At 41.3% G+C, this 24455-nt stretch overlaps 1 protein-coding gene across 9 annotated transcripts in view; it reads right to left on the minus strand.

Moving 5' to 3' along the window:
• Positions 1-24455, minus strand: part of Sbf2 (SET binding factor 2) — a 306924-nt gene that overhangs the window by 12790 nt on the left and 269679 nt on the right. For 6 of the 9 annotated variants that reach the window (XR_001785572.2, XM_006507927.3, XM_030242672.1 and 3 more), the window contains 5 exons: positions 20490-20564; positions 19090-19274; positions 14492-14668; positions 9810-9911; positions 8961-9146 (listed from right to left, as the gene is read on the minus strand). Coding sequence is in view for 8 of the 9 variants with exons in the window: in XM_006507927.3 (XP_006507990.1) it covers positions 8961-9146; positions 9810-9911; positions 14492-14668; positions 19090-19274; positions 20490-20564 (725 nt within the window). In the remaining variant the exon portion in view is untranslated. The remainder of the gene's footprint in view (positions 1-8960; positions 9147-9809; positions 9912-14491; positions 14669-19089; positions 19275-20489; positions 20565-24455) is intronic. The other 3 variants (XM_006507926.2, XM_006507925.2, XM_030242673.1) reach the window with 1 other exon arrangement.

Here is a 24455-nt window from a genome sequence, read left to right on the forward strand (position 1 = left end):
TGAAATATACAAACAAAGAAAGAGTGAGCATCCAACAGAAGAGTAAAAGACACGCCATGGAGTGCTTAGCTGAAATATGCAGAAGGCCTCTGGCCATCATCTGGCAAATGCTGAACCCCCACCACTACAGAGATGAGAAGGGGCAGGGTTTTTGAGTCCCTACTATGTATGACACTAGATTAGGGCTTCTTATATAATTTCTACAACATTACAAGACAGGCCTTGTTGTTCTCCATTTACATGTAACACCATTCAACGGAAACTTTTAGGCCCAAATTTTAATACTATGTTGTTTAGCTCCATTCACAACACTATAATGTGCCAAAAAATTGACAAACATAAATTAACACAGCGTGTGGCTTTTGTTGTGTGGCAAACAGTGTAAAAACACAAACAGATGGACTCATGAGACTGTGTGAGCCAGAGGACTGGATGCTTTATGTTACATAGTGTCCTCTAGATATTCAGGAGAAATGAACTATGAATAAGGTCGCCTGAACGAGACCAGCTGACACCACCAGCTGACAAGCTCCTGCAGATGGGAACTCCACACGCTGGACCCTGTATGCACAGCTACAGGAGCACAGTGGCTGCTGGGAGAGGGAGAGGCAGAGGCAGTCTCATCCAGGGATGAGCTCCTCCAGAGGTCGTAGGCTCCCAAGGTGTCAGCTCTTGACATGAGTATATATAAACAGGGTTAGAGGAACACAGTAAGCTTTACATATACATGTACACACACACACACACACACACACACACAGAGGTGTATATGTGTAACAATAAGAGATCATGAGCCTGGGAGGGAAAGATAAGGTAGGAGTTGGAGGGGTGGGGTGGGGGATGGAGATGCAGTGTTTAGGTATGAAGCTATCAAAAACACCTATTAAAAATAAACACTTGAAAAGTTTATCATCTGGTTAGACACCTAGTTTTCTGTGATATTCTCTCTTCTCTCTTTTATTCTCTCTCTCTCTTATTCTCTCTCTCTCTCTCACACACAAGAGGATACTTTCTTATTTCTTTGATTGAACTACATTTTTACCTTATTAAGTAATGCTAAATAAAAGCATCTGAAGTATACACAGTGGGCCTGCACATAATGGGGCCTCTTTCTTGACATGTTCTAAATCCTGGGGAGTGTAGCCCTTAGAACTGTATCCATCTCTAGTATGGATTTTCTTGTTAATGAAAATACAGGAATTAGACCCTATGGGTTTCCTGTGATTATAGTTTAAAAGCAACTAATTAGAAAGACTAAGAAGAGTTGGGCAGTTTACAGTTGTAACTAAATAAAACTCAAGTCAGACAACATTATTTTATAGCATTATCACTGTACATTAAAATTAGTTCCTCTGGCCTGGTTTGGAGGTGCATGTCTTTAATCCCAGTACTCGGGAGGTGGAGGCAGGTGGATCTCTTGGCAGTTTCTGGATAGTCAGGGCTACATAGTGAGACCCTATGTTTTAAAAAAAATTCTATTATTTTAATCATATGTATGTGTGTGTGGGAGGGTTTTACACAGGAAAGCAAGTGCCCACGGAGGTCAGAGGTGTGTGATTCCCCTGAGCTAGGGTTACAGGCTCGTAGTGAGCCACCTGATGTGGGTTCTGGGAGTAGAAGTCAGGTTTCTCAGGTAGAGCAGTATGTGCTCTTAACCACTGAGCCCCCTCTCCAGCCTGAGACCATGTCTTAAGAAAACAAGATATTAGATTTAGTAATACTTTTCTTATTCCTGTAATGGAAAATAAAATGTCCCTTCTTGCTTTGTTAGGTGCCTGCTGACTATGTTGTAATAACAGTAATTCTCACTCAAATGCTTTGCCCCTCTCCTTTTTCTTTTTGGTTGAGTAGACAGGGCCTCACTTTGTAGCTCTGGCTGTCCCAGTCACTATGTAGAACATATCTAACTCATAGCTCCACCTGCCTCTGGCTCTCGACTATGAGATGGAGGTGTGTACCACCCTGCATGGCCTCTGTTTCCTCTTCTGGTGGTGAATGCAGGGCCCTGCACAGCGGGCAGGCACAGGACCATAGAGCTACAGCCAGCTCTGCACCCAGCTCTTCTGGTTCCTCTCTCAGGCAGCATTCAGACTTTAGGCTTCCTCCCTGACCTGTCCTCTGATGTCAAGCAAAGCTTTCTGGCTCAAGATTCTGGGTGGAATTAGTGTACATGCGGAGACCTGGTGATTCATAGAGTTGTGTAGCCAGTGAAGGGGATGAGCTGAGGATGGACCCTGGCTTCCTGAATCCTGGGGAGGCAGAAACTGCAGTATGCTCAGATGGAGTAGCCTGCAAGGACAAACTAGTCCAGCAAACATGGGAACAAACATTCAGTAGTCAGAGGCCATCCCAAGTCACCATTTCCAGAGGAAGAAAGGTCCAGTTCTCTATTAGAGAATTCACTCCACAGAAATGCTTGAGGGACATTTGAACACTTCTCTCAATGACTATTCTCTTTAGAACCCACCTGTGTCACACACACACCTGTGTGAAGTCTTTCCTAACTATTCTGGTACTTAATATGCTGAAGAATAGAACTTTGAAAACTCCCCAAGAAACCACTCACTTGCCCCTTGTTACTACAAATGAAGTTGCAGGCATCAGAGCTTTCTAAGGAGAGACTGTGTCTTATTTCAGTTATTGATATGGATGGAATCTAGGCACAATTATCTGATAATAATCCATGCTGCTTCGTTATCTGCTCATTCTCTTATTACAGACAGTATCCCACTGTATCAATACTCCACAACTTACTCATTTGCCTGTTGACAGATAGGGAGCCTTTCCATGTTTTTGGCTATTGTATGTGAACAAGCTATGAAGGCGTATGTTGCAAGTGTGTGCGTAGACTGAAGCTTTCATCTCTCTTATAAACTGCTGAGAATGAAGTGACCGAGTCACAGATGTGCATTGGTGGTTGGTTACTGATATCACAACTATCATGATGTTCATTTCTATCACGGGTAATCAATTAATCCCCCCTTCTTTGCCCTGTGGTCAGCCTAGCTAGGGGTTCACCAATTTTTATTGCTCTTGAAGAGCATCTTTGGGCTTCATCAATATTTTTTATTATTGATCACAAGATTTTCAGGGCATCAAGGCACATGTGCATCAAACAATTTAACCCTGTTTATGTCATGTTTGGAATGATAAGAATGTCAGTCAGAAAACTAATTATACTGAATTGTAGGTTTCTCTGAGGTATCATCTGAATTCTTTGAACAGTATTTTTGTGTTTATATTGCTAAAGATTCAAAGTACAGAGTTAAAGGATTGAACATTAGGCATTTGAGTTTTACTTTCCATCTGAATTAGAACCTGCCAGCTTTACTTATAAGTAAGAATTGAATCTGAAATGGAATTTAGAGAAATATGAATTTATAGTCATATTTTTTGTCCATGTACCACTAAGTTCTTTGTAAAAATTAAAAAGATCCATTATAATCTACAATCCAAATCATAGACAGTATCAGCCCCATGGAAATAAGTTGCAGCAAACCTGGATTCTGGTTTCAGGTATTAACAGATATCAAACTAGAGTTCTATGTGCAGAGGCACTATGTGAGATCTATAGCTAAGCTACACTAATCACCAGTAAGTAGCTGACAATAACTTGTGAGTGTACAAAGTAAGATTTGGGAAGGCCTAACGGTGTATTTTGCACTGTACTAGCCCTTCACATAAGGCTTTAAACCTCATGATATTAAAAGACAATGGAAAATTGCTTTGTTTGAAAGCCACTTGATTTATGTGGAGTTTAGCAGTTTTCAGTTGTATAGGAAGCAGGTATCATTCTTGAATCTACCATGCAGCAATCAGTTACAGCTATTTACCAATATGCATATATGAATTTTAGCATAACCAATGTCTGGGGGCAGCCGTGCTGATCCCCACATAAAGTTACAAGGAAGGAACTGGCCTTAAAGGGGGAAAACAGCGTTTGCATTTGGGTTAGGACCTTCAGTGTTGGCACACAGTAACTGTGAGGAGGACCACCACTACCTCAGGCCGGAGGTGAGCCCAGTCACAATGTGAACAAACGCTAAAGGCACAGTCAGCACTGTTAGCTTCTCAAAGTGAGACATAATGAAAATACAGTTTCCCCCTTTGGTACTGTAGCTTTTTAAAAAACAGTTATCTGTTTAGTGTGTATGCTTGTGCAGGTGTGACAGGACAGGGCACTGCAGAGGTTCCTTCAGCTTGTATTCTTTTTTTTTTTTTTTTAAGATGTATTTTACATATTCAACATTGCTCTCTTCATACACACCAGAAGAGGGCATCAGACCCCATTACCGATGGTTGTGAGCCACCATGTGGTTGCTGGGATCTGTGGAAGAGCAGTCAGTGCTCTTAACCACTGAGCCATCTCTCTAGCCCTCATCTTGTATTCTTGATGAGGCCATTTTAGGTTTAATTAGAATCTGATCTCCTAATGGAGATCAAAATTACCCAACTCTATTCTAGGAATCTGAGGTCAAGATGCCACAGCTAACCAAATTTAGGTTCTGTTAACTTCCTGCTTGAGTAAACCTCTTCCTCCAGCTAAATGGTTATCTTAGCTTCTGTTAAATTGCTTGCTTGCATAAAATCTCCTCTGCAGCTGCTGAGTGAGATACCAGAATGTTGTTTTTGCCTTGCTCTAAGTGTTCCGGGCTATGCTTAGGTTCCGAACGACTGAGTGTAGTCCCAGCAGGCTGGAACAAAGACTTTCAATTGGCTACAAACTGTTGTTTGAGTGGTCATCTCTGTTGGGCTCCCATGAAACAGTTGTCCTTGTGCTAGTGTTTGTGTGTGGAGTCTGAAGCCATCATAGAGGAGTGGGTACTTACTGACCAATGGGTCCTTGGGGCCACACCCAGGTTCTCAGGCTTGGTGGGAAACACTTTTAGCCTCTGAGCCATTTTGTTGGCCCTGGTATTGTGTCTTAAAAATAAACTTAGGTAAAAATTTCATTTTTATGTTTTGGATATATTTCCCTTTGAAAGACTTGGCTCAATTATTTCAAAGAAAGGAAGCATCCTGTCACAATATCATTTGGTTAGGCCAATTCCTATTACAAGTAACGAAATCTGCAGATGTTGCTGTTATGAAACAGTGATGTAGTATTACTTTTCATCTGACACCTGGGTATACTGGCATAAACAACGGCTTTTTATATGATGAGGAATTTCTAATTTAAGAATGGTGCTTCATCTGTTTTCTTTGTAACTTTGTTAATACTAATAGACATATCTTGGAACATGTCCATGAATTGCCTTTTGTATTCAGTGTTATAAATTCTAGAATGAGAAGGGAGCACATTCTATCCAGGGAAGGAAGGTTTTGCTTGCTGCTGTGAAATTTTGGACTTATTTTTGTAGTGTTGTTGGGTCTGTCTCTGTTTTGTGTACCCAAAAGTCTAAAGATAGCACTAATTAAAATTATTTAATAACAGTCAGAAGCATTCACTTGAAAGACAAGCAGAGAAGGCATTTCCTACTGCCTCACACCAGTGTACAGGAGAGGGTGAAACACTACTGTATCATTAAGTCAGCAAGAGTCAGAAGCTATTTGTCAACTACAGACTACTTAGATTCCTCTGTTTTCAAAATTATAAACAATCTCTCTGTGAGATGAAAGAATTTGTTTCATCCAAGTTGATACCTATTGCGGTCAAGTCCCTAAAGTATCACAGTTAAGGCAACACATGACCTTTGTCATGGCTTGTCTACACTCAGATGACTACGTATGAGGTATTATGTCAAAGGCAGGTTCAGACAAATTTAAAAAATTCACTTAAGTTTTTTTTTGTTAGCATGACACAGCTTGGACTGATACAGCAGCCCAGTCTTTAGACCCCGAATGCCACACTGTATTGGTCATGAAGCTCTCACCTGCAAACATCTGAGCTTCCATTAAAAGCTGATTTTGGCCAGGAGGATGGTGCACTGCAGAGGCAGAGGCAAGAGAATCTCTGTGGGTTCGATGGCGACCTGGTCTACAGAGTGAGTTCCAGGAGAGACAGGTCTAGGAAGAGAAGAAACCCTGTCTCAGAAATTTAAACTTTTATGCCAGGTTATTATAATTTATCCTAAAGCTAGCAGGCATAAAACATATGCCTCATTGTAGTTTATGTTAAACTGATTGTCTGAGGGTGTCATTGCTGTGAAGAGACATCAAGATCATGACAACTCTTATAAAGGAAAACATCTAATTGGGGCTGGCTTACAGTTTCAGAGGTCATGGTCCATTATGGTCATGGTGGGAACACAAGCTGACATGGTGCTGGAGAAGGAGTTGAGAGGTCTACATCCAGATTGGCAGGCATCAGGAAATGAATGTCACACTAGACCTCGCTTGAGTATTTGACAAAGCCTACCTCCTCCAACAAGGCCATACCTCCTAATAGTGCTACTCCCTATGAGCCTATGGGGGCCAATTTTACTCAAATCACACTGATTAATTTTGCTTAAGGAACTCAGAGACTGCACGTTACCTCCTACAGACGGCATCCTTACGCCTCACTACCAATAGTAAAACAGAAGACCTACATTCTAAGAAAGGAATATAGTATGTGGGGTTCAATGATAGTCCTATGGGAGGACAGTATGCTTTATATATTCATCAATTATGAATGACATTTGTACAGACATTGATTAGCTATACCGAATTTGGTAAGACGAACACAGAGATTTAATACATTTATCACTTTATTTAATTTAATCTTAACTCAACTGCAAAAACTTATTCTTCTGAAATATTCCTCTGCTAAAGGAAAATAATGAATTTTCTCCCCTTAAAATTATAGTTTCATTATATAGCCATGGCTGTCCTGGAACTTGCTGTGTAAACCAGGCTGGGTTAGAATAACTTGTGGGAATCCTCCTGCCTCTGCCCTCTGAGTGCTGGGATTACAGATGGTACATCACATGCCTAGCTAGTAAAGAAGGTTAGAGGTAAAGAACCAAAGCAAACCCCAAAAGAACAGGGAGAACGAAGGACACTGCTCCAAGCCCAAGCCAATCCAGCAGAGGGCTGGGGAGGAGACTGGAGGGAGAGTGGCACTGGGGGCAGCAGAGTGCAGAATCTAACAGAGCAGCACCCAGCAGCGGGCATACAGGTAAACCTGGGGCTAAATGGGGACAGCTGGAAGCCTGCACTTAGACCCTAGAGTCCTTTTTGCCTTAACTGTCATGAAAACCCTTTTCAGAGCAAGAGACTGGAGTTAGTTTCTGGGAAAATCATCTTAGTTAACTCTTAAACTTGACAACCAGACACGTGTGGTTAGTGAAGGGACTCGCCTGACAGTCCACCTCTTGACCTGCAGTGTCTGTGGGTCCATCTCCTGCCCGAATGCTAGTGACAGCCAAGCTGTCTGGCATCATCTGCTCACCAGCTTTGCAAGTCTTCCCGAGAAGACCGCTGCTGTTTCCTTTCTCTGGAGTGCCTGCGTACTGAAATGCTACACTTATTTTCATATTTGAGTAAACACTATGTAGTTCCTTTATGTTTTTCAGTGTAAACATCAATTTGGTAAGTTTTAGTCATGATACACATGAGTCACAACCATTGGATAGGATACAGGGGCTGGAGAGATGGCTCAGTGGTTAAGAGCACTGACTGCTCTTCCAGAGGTCCTGAGTTCAATTCCCAGCAACCACATGGTGGCTCACAACCATCTGTAATAGGATCCGAAGCCCTCTTCTGGTGTGTCTGAAGACAGCGACAGTGTACTCATATACATAAAATTTAAAAAAAAACATAAAAAAAAATAAAGCAATCTCAAGGCTACCTAAAGAAGAGTGAAGAGATTTGCTTTTCTGTCCTGGTCTCAGGCAATCATGACTGTTCCCAAATATTTCCCTCATCTATTTGCTAAAAGGAATACAAATAAAAAGGCTAATATTCAAACAAAAACCACATGCTATTTCTTGCAAAGAGTTTCAAAGTGTAAGCTCTCTCCTGTTACAATTGGTTCACGTGTTGCTTGGTAGGTGGGCTAAGACCATGGTACAGGGCTCTTTTCCAAAAAGAGAAGAGAGATACCACAGACACAGCCTCCACGTGTGTGGCACGGCAGGGGGATGCAAAGTCACTGCTAATGGCTACTGAGTGTCTGCTGGGTGTTAAAACTGTCTGAAACTGTGGTAATAGTCTTACAACTCTGAGAATATCCTAAGAAAACCTTTACATTTAAGTTTGTGACCTGTATATAAATGATAGTTCAATAAAGCTCTTATTTTAAAAAGTAAATAATTAATAGAACAAAAAAAAAACAAAACAAAACAACAAGATATAATCATATGCCGATCTGGCCTCTTTCAACTCTGACACCGCTTCCACCTTTCCTCCCCATAGGCACTCAGAGGCTCACTGCAGCTGTGACACGGGAGCGCCTTCATCTCCCGGTGACGACGCAGCCAAACAGGGCTGCAGTGTCAGTGCCGCTTTTCTAGGCAGACTTTGTCTTCATGGTGAAAGCTTTGTGCTACCTCCTCTTCCTTCCAATCCTGAGCAAGGCCTCAGCGAGGGAGCTAACGGCTACACTTGGGAAGCTGGGAGAGCTGGGGACTGTGTGCTCACCTTCCCTCACTGCATCTGATGGCTTACACACAGTGCAGCCTCTTTGTCAGCTGTGTTTGGTTACTTCACTGAACTAAGCATTTGTTTCTCAAAGCTCTAACGCTTGTGCCTATGCATGTAGTAGAGCCCACCCAACCTGGGAAGACCATGTGTGGCATTTCTGTTTAGTCCATACTTTGGGGGCCATGCCCATGTGTGCTTCCCTTCTTTGGAGATGGCAATTTAGAGTGCTCATTTCCATACTTGGAGACTAGCTCAACAGCCAGCACAATACTCCTAATTTCAGAAACTGGGCAGATTTCTTCTCCATTCCCAGAATGTCCTATGACTGAGCTGTGGCAGCAGGTATCCAGCACAGCGTGTTCTTCATGTCCAATCACTCAACTCGATGCACTTACCTGGTGCACACAGTCTAAGAACTGCAAGAAGATGGGAGCAAAGCCACCGCCCTGAGAGTTAAGGGCCAAGCTGCTGCGCTGGCTGAACTTATGACCAAAAGAGAGCCATTCCTTCTCCACCAGCGTCCGGAAGCCTGCGATTGTCCTGTAGAAGGGGTCACTGAGTAGCTGTGCCAGGGATGTCACCTAGGGTAAGAGCAGACGGACACCTCATTAACGTCAGACCTAGCATAGTCCTGTTGCACTTCCTTTTGATGACAGCTAATTCACAGGCAATGTTACCTGACGGGCAAATATTCTGACTAGCTGCTTCAGGATGGCCAATCAGGTATGTTTTAAAAACTTTTCAGTAAAAACAAACCCCCCAAATTTACTTTTGTTACATACTTTCTTTCAGAGAATTAAGATTTTAATCCTTAGCCGGCTATTTTGTTGACTATGATACTAGGCAATCAGTTCAAACCTATCCTACTCTTGGGCAGGGTAGGTTAATGTCTTAATGTTGTTGATATTAACACAGATTTTCTTTTTCACACTGGAGTAAACACGGGCTTAGAGAAAGCTAGAGAAAGGCTGGGGAAAGCCAGGAGGAGACTCCGGCTCACGTTTCATCCTGTAGGTCAGGGCTCTAGTTGCAAGCCAGTGTGGTGCACCTGAACGTGGGAAAGGTCTAACAGCTGACCCAGAGCTATGAGAGGGCAGTGCTGTTCGACAGCTTGCCAGGGGCTGGGTAGCAGTGGGTTTTTCTCTGTCTATAAATACATTAGTCATCAAATACAACAACCCCAAAGGTAAAAGCTACATTGAAATACAAATATAAAATACTGAAAACCATGTGGAACGCTTTACTTGTGTAGTGATGTCCCAGCCTTCTTCTAAACACACCCACACTGAAGACCCATTCTCAAGTACTTCTGACACAACCACAGCCAGCTGCATTATCCTGTGAAGCTGAGAGAGAAAAGAAGGCTTCAATTAGAGCAAACACTTTGTCCTTTTTTTTTTTTCAATTTGGGAATTTTACTTTTTAGACTAATTAAATTTTCCATAATATAAAATGGGGACTTATTCATTCACTTATTTATTTTATGAGTGTATGTGTGTAAGTGCAGGCATGTGTGTTCTACGCTGTGGCATGTGTCAGAGGACAATTTTTGGGAGCCAGTTCTTGTTACCTTGCAGAGTCAGGCTACATTCAGGTCACTAGGCCTGTGCACAAGTGCCTCTATTCATTAACATCCTCAAAATAACTTTAGATTAACAGTGTCTGCTCTAACACTTCTTGCTGTTTTTTTCAAAGTACTCTAAAGTCTTACAAATATCACAATTCCCAAGGCAAAACGGTAGTTTCTGGTTTACATTTTTCAGGGGAGTGGAGAGATATAAGAATGGAAATATATTTCTTACTTCTTAGCACCAATTAATCCACTTCATGGGCACCAAAGGGACAGCAATTCCCCTAACTGCTTTTCAAATAATTGATAGATGGAAATAATAACTCAAGTTATGAAGCCAGGGCCCGAGTCCCAATTCTCATGTGTCAGTCAGCCCTGAGGAAGAGCCATGGCAGTGGGGCTACTGACCACATCTTTCTATTATTTCATTTTATTTTATGGCTGTGGGTATTTTTTTCTGATTTATGTCTGTGTACCACTTGAGTGCCTAGTGTCTGTGGAGGCCAGAAGAGGCTGTTGGATTCTTTGGAACTGGAATTATAGATGGAATTTAGCTGTCATGTGGGTGCTGGGATTTGAACTCAGGTCCTCTGAAAGAACAGCCAGTAATTTTAGGCACTGAGTTTTTTTCTCCAGCTCCATACTGTTGCTTCTTTATTATTTTGTTTATTCTGCATTATGAGCTATGACCACTGACTAAACAAAGCTCCTTTGTATTATTAATGATTTCTATCTTCCCCAAACATTCCTATTTTCAAGGGACAGCTTGACAATGGTATCCTTACAACCTTCTTTGTATTCTGAATGGTTCAGACTTACATATTTTAATACATTGGATAGTTTATTTCTGATAGCATTAAAAGTCTCACAAATGCTGTAAGACCATGTCGGGCCTCTGTAAGAGTCATGAGTGTTCTTAACTACCATCTCTATAACTCTTCATTTGCAAACTATTATTTTATTACTTGTAAATACATTTATATGCTGCATGTGTGTCTGCCAGGTATCTGTGCAGGACAAAGGTGTCCCATCTCTTGGAGTTGGATTCATGGACAGCTGTAAATCATGCAAAGGGGGTGCCAGGGCCCTCTGCAAGAACAGGACATGCTTTTAACTACTAAGCCATTTCTCTAGCCCAGGCAGATATATTTAAAAATGTGTCGGATCCTGCTGCTGAAGACATTAACTTCTCTGGTTCTAGAACACTGAGAAATCAAGCAGGACTGAGCGGGGAAGTCTTTCCTCCTGGCTAGCACTCATAGTACTTGAAGTGTCATGCAGGCTGGGGAGTGTTATCCTTTATAGTCTTAGTCCGTTGTGGTCTCTGTGTGTAACACGACCAACTGGACAGGCAAGATATGCCTCTTGGCACAATAGTGGCAATTCCATTAGAGTGTTAACCAACTGCCCCTGACTGGATTTGAGGCCTGCTCCACAGGAGGGAATTCATGGCTGGTCCCATAAACCTGGGTAAGTGCCCATGGCTGGAGAGGTCGTAGGTCTTAGTGGGAGGGCTACTACTGTTGTTTTTCTAAGTAACCATGACATATCTGCCAAACTGCCTTCTAAATAATTGTGCTCACGCCCATAGTTAGTGTTGCCATCAGCTCTGGTCAGGAGTCAGGATGCTGCTTCTTTTTTTTTTTTTTCTTCAAATTTTTTATTGGATATTTTCTTTTCTTTTTTTTTTTTAATTAGATATTTTATTTAAGGATTTTTTTTTTTTTTTTTGTAGTTGGCAGTGTTAACTCTCGGGACTTAACTGGCAAAAGTGATGAGAATAATTGACTGTTTAATATTCAGCTCTAAATGGACCATCTGTATTGTACCTCCAAGCACTGGGAACATCATGGAAGTGGAGACAGAAAGAATGTCAGATCCTGAAGGAAGAGATGAAAAGTTATGGAATCCTGTCTTCTGGAAATGACATGGCTGCTGTACTTGTGAATTCACAGCAGCTGTGCTTACCGACATGAGCTTTGGCCATGACTGAACCTATCAACCTATTATCCCAGAGGGAGGAAGATCTCATGAGGCCCCACCCTCACGCAAGAGCTGTAGGTGTGCCGGGGGAGGAAGAGACATTTTCCTCAGTGGAGTGAGTTAGGTTCCCATGGCCGTGTAAATAAGCCCTTACCGTGCAACCGTAATGAAATTCACTGGATTACCAAAGGCAAAACCACAACCACGACAATAGAAGGGGGTTCACAGAAGGGAAGAAGGAAGGAATCAGCAGGGTAGGAGAGAAACAATGAGAGTAACAAAGTGTGGATATAATAAAAATATACCATATTTACAATGAATGTCATATTAGGGGTATTAAGTGCTAATAAACAAAAACCTAAGGTATTAAATGAAATATAATACAAATAAAATGGCCGGGTACAATGTCCTTGAAGTGGAAAAGGCAGAGTTTCTAATTGGTCTTTGTTATACAACTTAAGGTTTATTTTTCCATGATGATAATTTCTGTTTTAGAGATTCAATGTTTTCTCATGCTAGTGTGATGGCCGTGAAACACTGGGAATATGCTATAAACACTGCATTTACACTTTTACAAGGCTGGACTTTAGAGTAAGGAAATTATGTTAAAAAGACACTTATATTTGTTTATATTGTGTATTGCACAGGAAGAGACTTCTGTTTGTGCTCAGCTTTTTGGTTGTGAGTCTAGCCTTTAATGGCTGAGCTATCTCCACAGCTTAACAACTTCTACTACCACAACCACAACCACTACAACTACTTCTACTTTTCCTCTTCTTCCTCCATTTTTTTCCCCCCCAAGATAAAGTTTCTCTGTGTAGCCCTGGCTGGCCATGAACTCAGAGATCTGCCTGCCCTGTCCCAAGTGCTGAGATGAAAGGCATGCACCATCATACCTGGTGCTTCAGTTTAACTTCTAACTCCAGGCCAACCGACTCAAAAACCCACACTGAATAATTCATTAGGGAGTATAAACAGTACAGAGTTCAAAACCAAATGTCCCAAATTTGGGTTTTAAAAAATACTTTGAGCAGGATATGACATAACATGCAGTAAAAAACCATCTTTGATGTAAAACCCACATTTCAAACAGACTTGGGCTACTTTAAAGACAGGAGCAAGGAATAGAGAAGGGTCCTCATTTCTTTCCTCCCACACAGCTATTAGCCCAGTGTTCTGGGAGAACATGCTAGTAACACAATTAAAAGAGCAGTACTACCTATCTTTAGCATTTAATCTCTGGCCCAGGTCCACTGTCTATCAAGGAACAGAATGAGTCAGAAATGTATATGAGAGCTGGGACTCATAGCTTAGGGACAGAGCAAAGCACCGGTGAACTTCCATGGGCACTCACGAGTATCCTACGCTGCCTCAGGGTAGTGAGCACACGCTGATACATGGCTATCATCAGTGCACATGCGGATATGTTTCTCTGTAGTTTAAGTGCCTTGATAGCATCACTACCCTGGGTACTGACATCACTTCTTGGTGTCTTTACTATTTACTTCACTGACTATGACAGAACAGGTCTAGGTAAGGAGATGGGGGAGCTAGAGCTGTAACTCAGAGACAAATGTCTGCTACTGTGCATGGAGCTCTGAGTCTGATCTCCAGCGCGGGGAGGGTCAGGCAGGAAGGGTGCTTGGAGACACACTGAAACTAGACATCAGAGGAACTAGAGTTTCCCACTGTGTAGAAGGGAACAGGAGTACACATACAGCAGGTTACACTGACGCGATGATGCTCTCTGCAAACTGGCATTGCTGTCTACAATGTGCAAGTAATAACTATCTTCCTTCCTGTGGTTTGAAGGAATGTAGGCATATGTGTGTTGGCAAACCACATTTCACTTAATTTCTCAATAAGAGTTCAATTAGAAATATCTTCAGGGTGATTTGGCTATTGAAGATGGATATCTAGTTTTCCTAGACCTGAGGTAGGTTTGAAGTATCTAGTATTTGATGGATAGTGTGTGGGTGAATCTAAAATCTAGAGACACAGAAAAGGCATAAGTGAGAAAAGGGCAGGAGGTGAGAGAGTAACAGGTAAAGGCGTGTGCAGTCAAGCAGAGATCACCTTCTGTCCCGATCTGTGTGGACCTGGGAACAGCACAGGAGAAAACATATGACTGATTTTCTCGAGCATCAAAAGAACCTGATGTGCCACATTCTATCATACAGAGAAAACCCCAGGTGATCCAGAATTGCCCTCTTCACACATAACATCGGCCCTAGTGTCTCAGAACCGAGAAGCCTTTACAGAGGGCACATGACGAAGGGGAATGAGGAAGAGCGGGAGAAAATAGGCTTCTCAGATGTGGTATTCACTCTGGGGTGTTCTCTGAGTCACACAACAAGTTTTCTCTGATGTTACCTGTGGGAACCACTCAGAATCTCCCAGGGCCTTCAGGAATGTCACTTCCGAGTCTGTAGGGATGGTACTTGGGATACAAGCTCTCATCAGCTTCTTAAAACTGGCTTTCACTTGTCGGATTTCATGGAACTCAACAGGAACAAACTCACAGTTGAAAGCGAATTCTACCTTTGAGCTCTGAATATGAAGATACAGAGAATTAGGCAGATAATGTGTTAAGATAAAAGAATGAAACTTTCCCCAGGGAAATGCTTAGTAGTCGACACTCATTTGATGCCTAAGAGCTGTAACAGCAGCAGTGGATGCAGAGGCCAGTGTGTGTGGCTCTCCTGTGCAGCTGGCTCTAGCGGCTGTCTTGAACGGCAGGTGAGTGCTCTCCAGGGCTAGATGGCTTAGCTCAGGAAGGCTGTCATTCTGAGAACCTGAGAGACTGTTAGGCTGAAGTTGATGCGGTATCTAACACCAAATACAAGGCAATTCTAAGGTCATGAACCTACGGTTTTAAGAACCACCAGGCGTGGTGGCACACACTCCCTTAATCTCAGTGCTCGGGAGGCAGAGGCAGGTGGATTTCTGAGTTCAAGGCCAGACTGGTCTACAGAGTGAGTTCCAGTTTAGCTAGGGCTACACAGAGGAACCCTGTCTCAGGGAAAATGAACAAAGCAAAACAAAACAAAACCCCCACAAACACCCAAACAAGCCAAAGGAGAAGCAGTGACAAAAGGGCAACATGGTTAACTCCATGGCATGGACGTCATTTCCCAGGATACGCACTGCTAACTGGAGGGTAATATACACTACATTTCTTATTATGCAAATACTCATTATAAAAGTATAAAAGATAAATATTTAGAAAGAAAGAAAAATTATGATCTCATTGCATTACGGTTACTTTTTAAGTCATTAAGATTTTTCCTACAATAAAATGAATATTTCTTGATTTTTGTTTTTTTTCATAAAACATACATCACCTATGGTTACTTGCATGCCCTTCCTTTTGTTTTCATTTCATGTGTAATTTATACTGTGAGGTGTGAGCTTTTGCTCATACATGTGCATTCAAGGACAGACAGACAGACAGACACAAACACACATACGCTCTTACAGACAGGATCTCAGATTTCCAGGTTGGCTTCACATTTGCAAGCTGAGCTGAGTATGACCTTGCACTTCCCTCCTGCTCCCAGCTCCCACGTGCTGGGTTACAGGAATGTGCTACCATACGTGGCTTAGGTGGGACTGGGGATCAAACCCAGGGTTGTGTGCACGCAAGGCAAGCACTCTACTAACAGAGCTTCATCCTTAGCTTCATATTTATCCATAAAGAATGACACAGACATAGGGATGCAATTTCAGGTTGATAATCTTGCTGTCTAGGTGTAGAGTCTTAAAAAGACCTCTAACTTCTCCTGGCGAAGAACAAATCATTCTTTTAGCCTCTTCTCTCTTTGATATCTACTGGGTCACCTGTTTTTCAAAGAGCAAAACTGTATTCTTGAAACTGGTTGTATAACAATGTGAATGTACTTAATACTATGAACTTAAAAAATGGTTAGGATGCTAAATGTTCTATTGACTACAATTTAAAAAGTTAAAAATGGTACAGCAGTTAAGAGACTGACTGCTCTTCCAGAGGACCTGAGTTCAATGGACATAAACAATAAATTACTAAAAAGTTAAAAAAACTGTTGCAAAGGACATATATATTTGACCCATTAGATGTTTGATTTTTTTTTTTTTGTTAAAGTCCAATTAAAATTTTAAACAAGGGGCTGGGTGTGGTGGTGCAGATCTTTAATCCTAGCACTTAGAGGCAGGTAGGTAGATCTCTGTGAGTTCCAGGATAGCCAGGGATACATAATAGAGACCCTAACTCAAAAAAACAAAACAATTAAAAAAAAAAAAAGAGGATTGCAGGAATAGCTCAGTTGGTAAAGTGCTTGCCTTGTAAGTTGGCATGAGGACCTGGGTTCAATTTCTTTTCTGCTTCCTTTGTTGGGATATGAAGTATCCAAAATAGTGGCAACTGAAAATCCCAAATGATAGCTATGATATTACACATATAAGACTTACTGTAAGAAAAAGGAGAGGAGAAACGGGAGGAGGGAAGCAAAGATTAAGTGGTTTGCCTTTCTTATTGAATATCCACCATCACAAAGCTACTGTGAGATCCCATACAGAAAGGGAATACCAGAGGCGAGTCTCCACATAGCCTAACCTTGGGAGGAAACTCAGATCAAGTAAGTGTACAAAAATAAGCCTGTCCTGGTGCCATGAATGCTGTTGAACAAAGTTCAATTTCTATTTTCTAGATATACAATTAACTTCTGTGTCAAAAGACATGTATACAAATTTTAAAACTGAGCATGACCTAAAGGTTTCATGGCTTCTACCCTTCAGGCTGGTGACTAATTGGTTGCAACTGTCTAGGTAGTGGGGAAAGAGTTAGCCATGCCAGCTGGTTACAGCAGAGATGACTCAGTCAATGGCATTACAAGGCTGAACAAGTGGGTTCCTGCTGAGAGCAGCTTGCATACAGACTCTGCTCTATGGTTCAGCCAAAGGTCCGTCTCGACGGCTCAGTGTTAGACTTTGAGATTTCTGAACTAACAGATGCTTCTACTTCCTCTATCTATGTTGACAGAAATATTATTTTAGCTGAAAAAAAATCACGTTTATTTGCTTGATGGCACATGCCTTTAATCCTAGCGCTTAGAGGCAGAGGCAGGTGGATCTCTGAGTTGAGGCTAGCCTTGCCTATAGCCTGAGTTCCTGGATAGCCAGGGCAACATGCAGAAACCCTGTCTCAGAAAGCACACCCCCAAACAACCAAAAAGCAAACAAACAACTTCCACAAACAAACAACAACAAGAGAAACAAAACAAAGCACAACACCCACATTGATTGACTGATTGTGTACATGTGGGTGTGTGTGTAGGGCAGGATGGGCGCACATTGATTGACTGATTGTGTACATGTGGGTGTGTGTGTGTAGGGCAGGATGGGCACACATTGATTGACTGATTGTGTACATATGTGTGTGTGTGTGTGTGTGTGTAGGGCAGGATGGGCGCACACTACAACACTTGTTTGGAGGTTAAAGTTGTTAGTGCTCTCCAGTTATGTGAGTTCTGGGGGTCGATTTTAGGTCACTGGTCTTTGTAGCAAGAAGTACCTTTACACACTGGGCCAGCTCAACATTTACTTTTTTAACGCATGACTTAGAAAACATTAAATTTAAGAAATTACTGGTGCTATTTTTACAGTTTACGAGAGCTTACAGAGTAAAGCTCCTTAGCAGCTGATATTTTTGAATTATCTAATCTTAAAACCCGTATCTCTGTGTATACAGTTTTGAAAAGTTTGAAGAAAATGTTCCTTAAAAAAACAAGGCTTTATCTCCCCTTGCCTCTAAATTCAGTCCTGTAATCTCTGCCACTCTGCAGTCTTCTGTATTAACAGGTCAAAGGATAAAGGTCGTGTGTTTTACACGTACAGATGTCTGTGGGAACTAGAGGAAGATGGTGGGACATGCAACCTAAATAAGCCTTATTTCCCTTCTGTATTTATACTTCCTGATATCCTTTATTTTTTTAAAAGACTATGAATATTCATTCTCACAGCTAATAAAATGCACACATATCTATCCACACATAAATATATATATATGTGTATGTATGTATAAAAATAAACAGAACTAATTTAAAAAATAAAACCTTTATTGGCTCTTTTATGGTGTGCAGCATACTCCTGTGTATGGGAATATGTGTGTATGCAGAGTGAACAAGCACATGTATGCAGGTTGTGTGGAGGCCACACACAGGTCAAGCTTGGGACCAGTTCCTCAGAAGCCAAGTACTTTTTTTCCTTTTTTCTTTTTCCATTTTTTTCCATTTATGTGTATGTGTGTGAGCACACGGAGGGAGGCTCAGGATGGTATCAGGATTCACTCTCAATTGCTCCTCTACCTAATTCATTGAGGCAGAGTCTCCCAATCAAACCAGAGCTCCCAATATGGCTAGTCTTGCTAGCAGCTTGTCCTGGGAATCCTGCTTCTGTCTTGGCAGGCTGAAATCACAGACAGGCTGCCATGCCCATCCAGCATTTAAGTGGGTTTCTGGGGCCTCGCTTTGCATGTTAAGCACTTTAACTATTGACCTATCTCTCCACCCCAATTCACCTTGTTTTTTTCAAACAGGGTCTCTCAATGGAACCTGAACCTTGTTGGCCCTGGGGATTTTCTTGTTTTACCTCTGCAGTGCTAAGACGGTAGGAATGTGTGGCCGTCCAGTTCTGACCATGGGCACTGGGGACTGAACTCCGTCCTCAGGCTTGGGTAGAACTGCTTTACTGACTGAGCTGTCTCTCTAGTTCATAAGTGGAGGCTGGCTTTGAACTCCTAATCCTCCCAAGTCCTGAGATTACAGGTGTGGCGGCACCATCACGTGTGGCTTAGAATTAAGGTGGGGTCTTTTTGCGATTATTACATCTAGGTTAGGAATTATGCTATAAAAACTTATGGTAAAGTTAGTTTGTGATAGGATTCATAAGCTGCCTTTGGCTTTTCCCATGTTTTCTAAGCGAGAGAAAAAGCTTACCCGTAGCTGTGACTTTTCACCAAATATATAAAGGGCGGCTTGTCGTTTCAAGAGTTGGTTTTGTAGGTAGGTACTGTTACTGAAGGAGGCTGAGTGGTCCTTGCCTGCCAGCCTGGCACCAACATCAATGAAGGATGTCGGGGAGCTGATCAAACGGGTGCTGGAACGAAGACTTGCCCATACGCCTTCACAAAAGCCAAGAAAACAGAATGAGATGATGTGAGATGCGGCTGAGTAAGACACATGCTCTGGGGACAGTTTTAGTGTAACATAATTTAATCTTAAGGGGCAATCAATCTAAGCCACAGATCATAACACTCATTTGGCATCTGTTTTTCAATATAAACACTATTTGATACAGTAGTTTAAAAATCACTTTGTCTTAAGTTTAGAAGAACTTAAGAAATCATTTGTGTCTCATTTCATGTCATTATAAATGTGGCATTTAAAGCAAATCTGAGAGACAAGCAGAGTGTGTGCTGCAGGGAGCAGAGTGCAGGCAGGACCGGAAGGGTGGGAGGAGCACAGGGTCTCTGCGGCTCTCGGGACTCACAGGAGGACTGCTCTTCTGATTCTATATTCAGTTTAACAGAAACCATAGCATGAGGTAAACTAAAAATGTAAGAATTCTTCTAAAGTCAGAGGCGTGGTATAGAATGCAAATCTGGTTAGGTAAAAAATGGCCTAATTTTAAACAACTAAAATTCTTTTATAGAGTCTCCATAAAAACTAGAAAAAATATACAAATTTAGTAATGTGCATTTCATTTAATTTAGGAGTTAAAATATATGGTCAGAAGCAGATATCTTTTAAGAGAGAGTCCACCCATAGTAAGGAGACCAAAGAGTCATGTTGTATAAGCCAACCTAATTTATATTAATTAGAAAAAAAAATCAAGGACTTCTGTGTCTGAAGTGATTAAAATATCAAACATCCAAACAGGACTATACTTATTCCAAGTGCAGCATCTTTAAAGTAACAGAACCTTTCACACATGGCTGCAGAGATGGGTTAAGGGGTGAAGACCTCCCCAAAGTTGGGTTTTCTTGTGTAAACCTGGAAAGGCTATTTCAGAATCTTCCCCAGTGATAATATCTCGTTGTTTCTAGATGCCTGACTTTGCCTCAACAGCGCCATGCTGCCTTCTCTATCAGCATTTGTGCAGCTTAACACGCCAGTGTGCAAGGATAGGGCAGGCGAGCTCTGCCTAACATGGAGGACATGTAATCTCAGGCAGTATGGCAATGAATGGTTTTTAAATGCAATCACAGGACTGTCATAATACAAATGAGGAGAAAGGATATAATTGGACAACATGAACATTTACTTGTAGCATTCACTTTTATGAGAAGGTGATTTTAAAAAGTGACACACTAGCACACATAATACAAATACAGTACCTTGATTATGAACTGGTTCCTTAGCTGAAGATTTGGGATTTGACTGAGTGAAACTTTTGTCTCTGTACCCATGCACTGGTAGGTAAGTTAAAGACAGGAGAAATGAAATGTATACAGCAGCAAATGTAGCAATCAAGTAAGAGAAGAATGTTTAGTTTTTAAGGTTAACATAGGAGGTAAATGTGAATACAAGTAGATTTAATTAACACACAGAAAGCTTCACAGTAACAAAAGATGAACTGAGTGCCTACTGGACGAATCCTCAGCACCTGTTTAGAAACACTGTAAGCGCAATGAAATGGACAGCACAGCAGACGGGGCCACTAAAACATTATACCAAATGGAACAAGCTTTTGAAGACTGCCGGTCAGAAGTAAGTCTATATAGCAAAAGTAAGGAATTTGGGGCATGTGTCAGTATTAGGAGTACACTGGCCCTCATGTTGCAGAGAGTAACAACCACCATGTATTGTCCCACACATTTGTTTTCTGAGCAAGGCCCTCAACCAAGGGAACAGCGAAGCTCTGGCAACCATTTGGGATAACTGAGCGCGTTTCTGCAGGACAGCATTAGGCATTGCCACACCTCTTCCTTTTCTTCTGTGCATTCAGAAATTACATTTATTTTTCATAAATAAGTTACAAGCAGCAAAAATTCATGATCCTGTGACAATACATAATACCACCAATACAAGTTTGTGATGGCTGAAGTAAATGGCTTCTCTTAAAATTCTTATTTGCACCAAAATGATAGGCAGTATTTGAGATAATACTTTTGTAATTTGAGTAATATCTTTTTCATTCTACAGAAAGTGTTTTGTGACTATGGCAAACTTTACCTGGTCATAACAAACATGGTGAGTAGTTACGTCATTTCCCCAACAAAGGAACTATCCCAGTCAACTAAGGGAAATAATTATGTGTTCAGAATCACTAATAACATTGTTAGCTTTACAAAGCAAAGTTGCATAACAAGATCTCATAATATGATAAAAGAAAAATCACTGGAGGTGATTTCATTCCTATCTCACACCCTTGGAAGCAACAATAGACACTCATGGCCTTGATAGCCAAAGGACACCCAAGTATGGGCTGCACAAGCTCTGGCTACCTGCAGACAGGCAGCACCTCTGCAAGGACCAAGGACTACGGTGCATTGCTAAGGGCTTTTGCTCTGCCACAGTTTGGGCTTTGCTGTTGGGACTGTGGCACTCAAATGAATCGAGTGAGGCTTGAGCCGTGGAGCCACTCCCTCAGGGCTTCACTCTGTGTGCTGGGCTCTCTGCCGAGGCTGTTTGCTCCCATCTCTTTACTTGAAAACCATCTATCTACCCTGTAAGATTCAGATACTCTGCTAACTTCTCCAAAGGCATTCAGACCATCAAGAGCTGTAGGAAGCTCTATCTGAACTCTGTTAACGTTGCACTGTGATTACTCGGATATTCTTTTCTCTAAAGGATCAGGTTCTGGCAACAGTAGTGACCTAATCATGTCTGTTCTTCTAGCCTATGCTGAGAGCTTGATTTGCAGGCATTCTAAGTATTTGTTGATTTTTTTTTTAAACAAACCAATATACTGTAAGCTTTTGCACTCAAAAAGTGAAAAGAATAGTATTAAACAAAGATATTAGGCATATCTCCAAATACAGTTATTAGCACTTTCTTGGAAGAAAGTCAGCAATGATAGAATGGTCTGCTACTGTCATGGGGCCAGAGACGGCTTTGAGAACTGGAGTCCCAACTTTAAGTAATTTTACCAAAGGTCTTACTGCATTAGTGCTAATAAGGGCTACTTAGATTTCCCAAGTGATTTTTAGACACCTTGGATATTTAATACCAACAAAGGGTTTATAGTAGCAAATTTCTGCAAACTGTAGGATCCCCTTTATGGTTTCTGAATAACTTCACTATGTCAAATTAATGTGTCTTTAAAAACAGTTTATAATTAAAAGTTTTATGCTTGCTGCATGTGGTATAGAAGAATATTGACTTTGTAAAAAAAGTCTTAGAACAGATACATTTTGCATTGTAGCTTAAGATTATAGGAATATGTGTGTGTGTGTGTATATACATACATATATATAGTAGATTTACAGGTTTTGTTATGAATTATGATTAGAAAAGTTTGAAAGGCACTGGCCCAGACAGCAGATGGCTTCTAACCTTAGGTTAGTGTGCTGGTTTGAATGAGGATGCCCCACTTGTACCCCTTACAAAGAGCAAACTCCTATGTTTGAATATTTAGTCTCTACTTGGTGAAGGAAGGAAGGATCACAGTGTGGCCTTGTTGAAGGAGGAGTGTCACTGAAGGTGGGCTCTGATTCTCAGTTACTGCTGCGGTGCCATGTCTGCATGCCTGCCTGCTGCCATGTTCCCTGCCATGGTGGCCATGGACTCACTCTCTGGAATTGTAAGCCTCACATAAACTCTTGCCCTGGTCATGGTGCTTTGTCAAGGCAATAGAGAAGTAAGACAGTCAATGAGAATCACTGCACTTTAAAAGCATTTTCTTCCCTTTTAAATAATTACTAAGCACTAATATAATAATTTATTGAACTCTTATGAAGATCTAATTACTACGTATTTTACATTTATTATTTTATGTATTTCTCACAATTATCCTAAGTACTATCTAGTAATCTCTATTTTAAAGATGAGAACACTAAGAAATAAGGTTTGTTGGTTTATTCAATATCACAAAGTAGGACTGCAATTTTAATTTAAATATAACTAAAATACACTTTTTAGACAGGGTCTTAGGCTATAACCAAGCGACTTAGAATCTGATTACTGTCTTAGAGTAATCCTCTTGCCTCAATCTCTCAAATAGAATAAACCTTCAATATATAGTGACCTGTCCGACCATGTGACCCTGGACCCGTCAAGAAGTGGTTAAGAGGACTGTGCCAGTGAAGGAGTGATGTGACTCACTACTCTCATGAGACACAAAGTTACTCTGTTCACACCAAACGACAGAGGGACGGGAAAGCGATGCTTAAGGTGGGTCTGGGGATGGCATAGCTTATTTTCAAGGTAGCCTTACACTCAGCTTAGTATATGAGATACAGATATACAGTCAACCAATGTTGCACTGAAATGGTTCAATGTTAAATAGATTGCTTGCTATGTAAACTTGGCAAAGTTAATCTTAAATATTTGAAATATTTATCCTGGAAATAGTTACTTCAAGGATAAACTTTCAAGTCAAAAACCGTTATTCATATCTTCACATTTTCTTAAGTGGCTTTTATACAAAAAAAGGATATATACTCTTTTTATAATCCATCACCTTGCAGATAAATATAGTGATCTGAAGAAAAGATGATGACCATCTCAACTCCTGTCATTACATCAGGAAACGTGCACAATGGATACAAGAAGTAAACCCACCACTAAGACTGCACGTCAAAGGAAGGAATATGAAAAGAGAAGAGCAAAAAGGAGGCTGAAATGAAAATGGAAACCGGGGCTCTTCTCACACAGGGTAACTAAGGGACTGCTGAAGGAGCAGTGCCTGCCCAACGGAAGAACTCTTGCAGGCTGTGGGAGGACTTTTATCTAGTCTTGCTCTATCTGATCTGTGTGCATCTGCCTGCCATAGTCATTTAATAGGGAATCTTCTGACTTCCAAACTTACTGCCCTGCAGTCTATCACTGTGACTTTACATGGAGGAAATGTACGTAAGAGACACATAAAGCAACTAGGATCATAGAGGATGTGGACTGTGTGAGTAAACAGGCTTCTGGAGGATATGGGAGGCTTTGGGAATTAAGAGACTGAGTAAAGAAATGAGACCTGCTAAAGACATCTGACAGGCAACTGGCTGGGAGCAAAAAGCTGCCAGAAGTATACACACTAAGTTCACACAAAATTATAGCAGGGAAATACTTGAATAAGGGATAAGAAATAATAGTTACATCTTCACATATGAATAAAATGGGCTGTAAGCTAGAAAGGCAAATTTTTA

The sequence above is a fragment of the Mus musculus genome, chromosome 7, assembly GCF_000001635.26.
Source record: "Mus musculus strain C57BL/6J chromosome 7, GRCm38.p6 C57BL/6J".
In the NCBI taxonomy this organism is placed as follows: domain Eukaryota; kingdom Metazoa; phylum Chordata; class Mammalia; order Rodentia; family Muridae; genus Mus; species Mus musculus.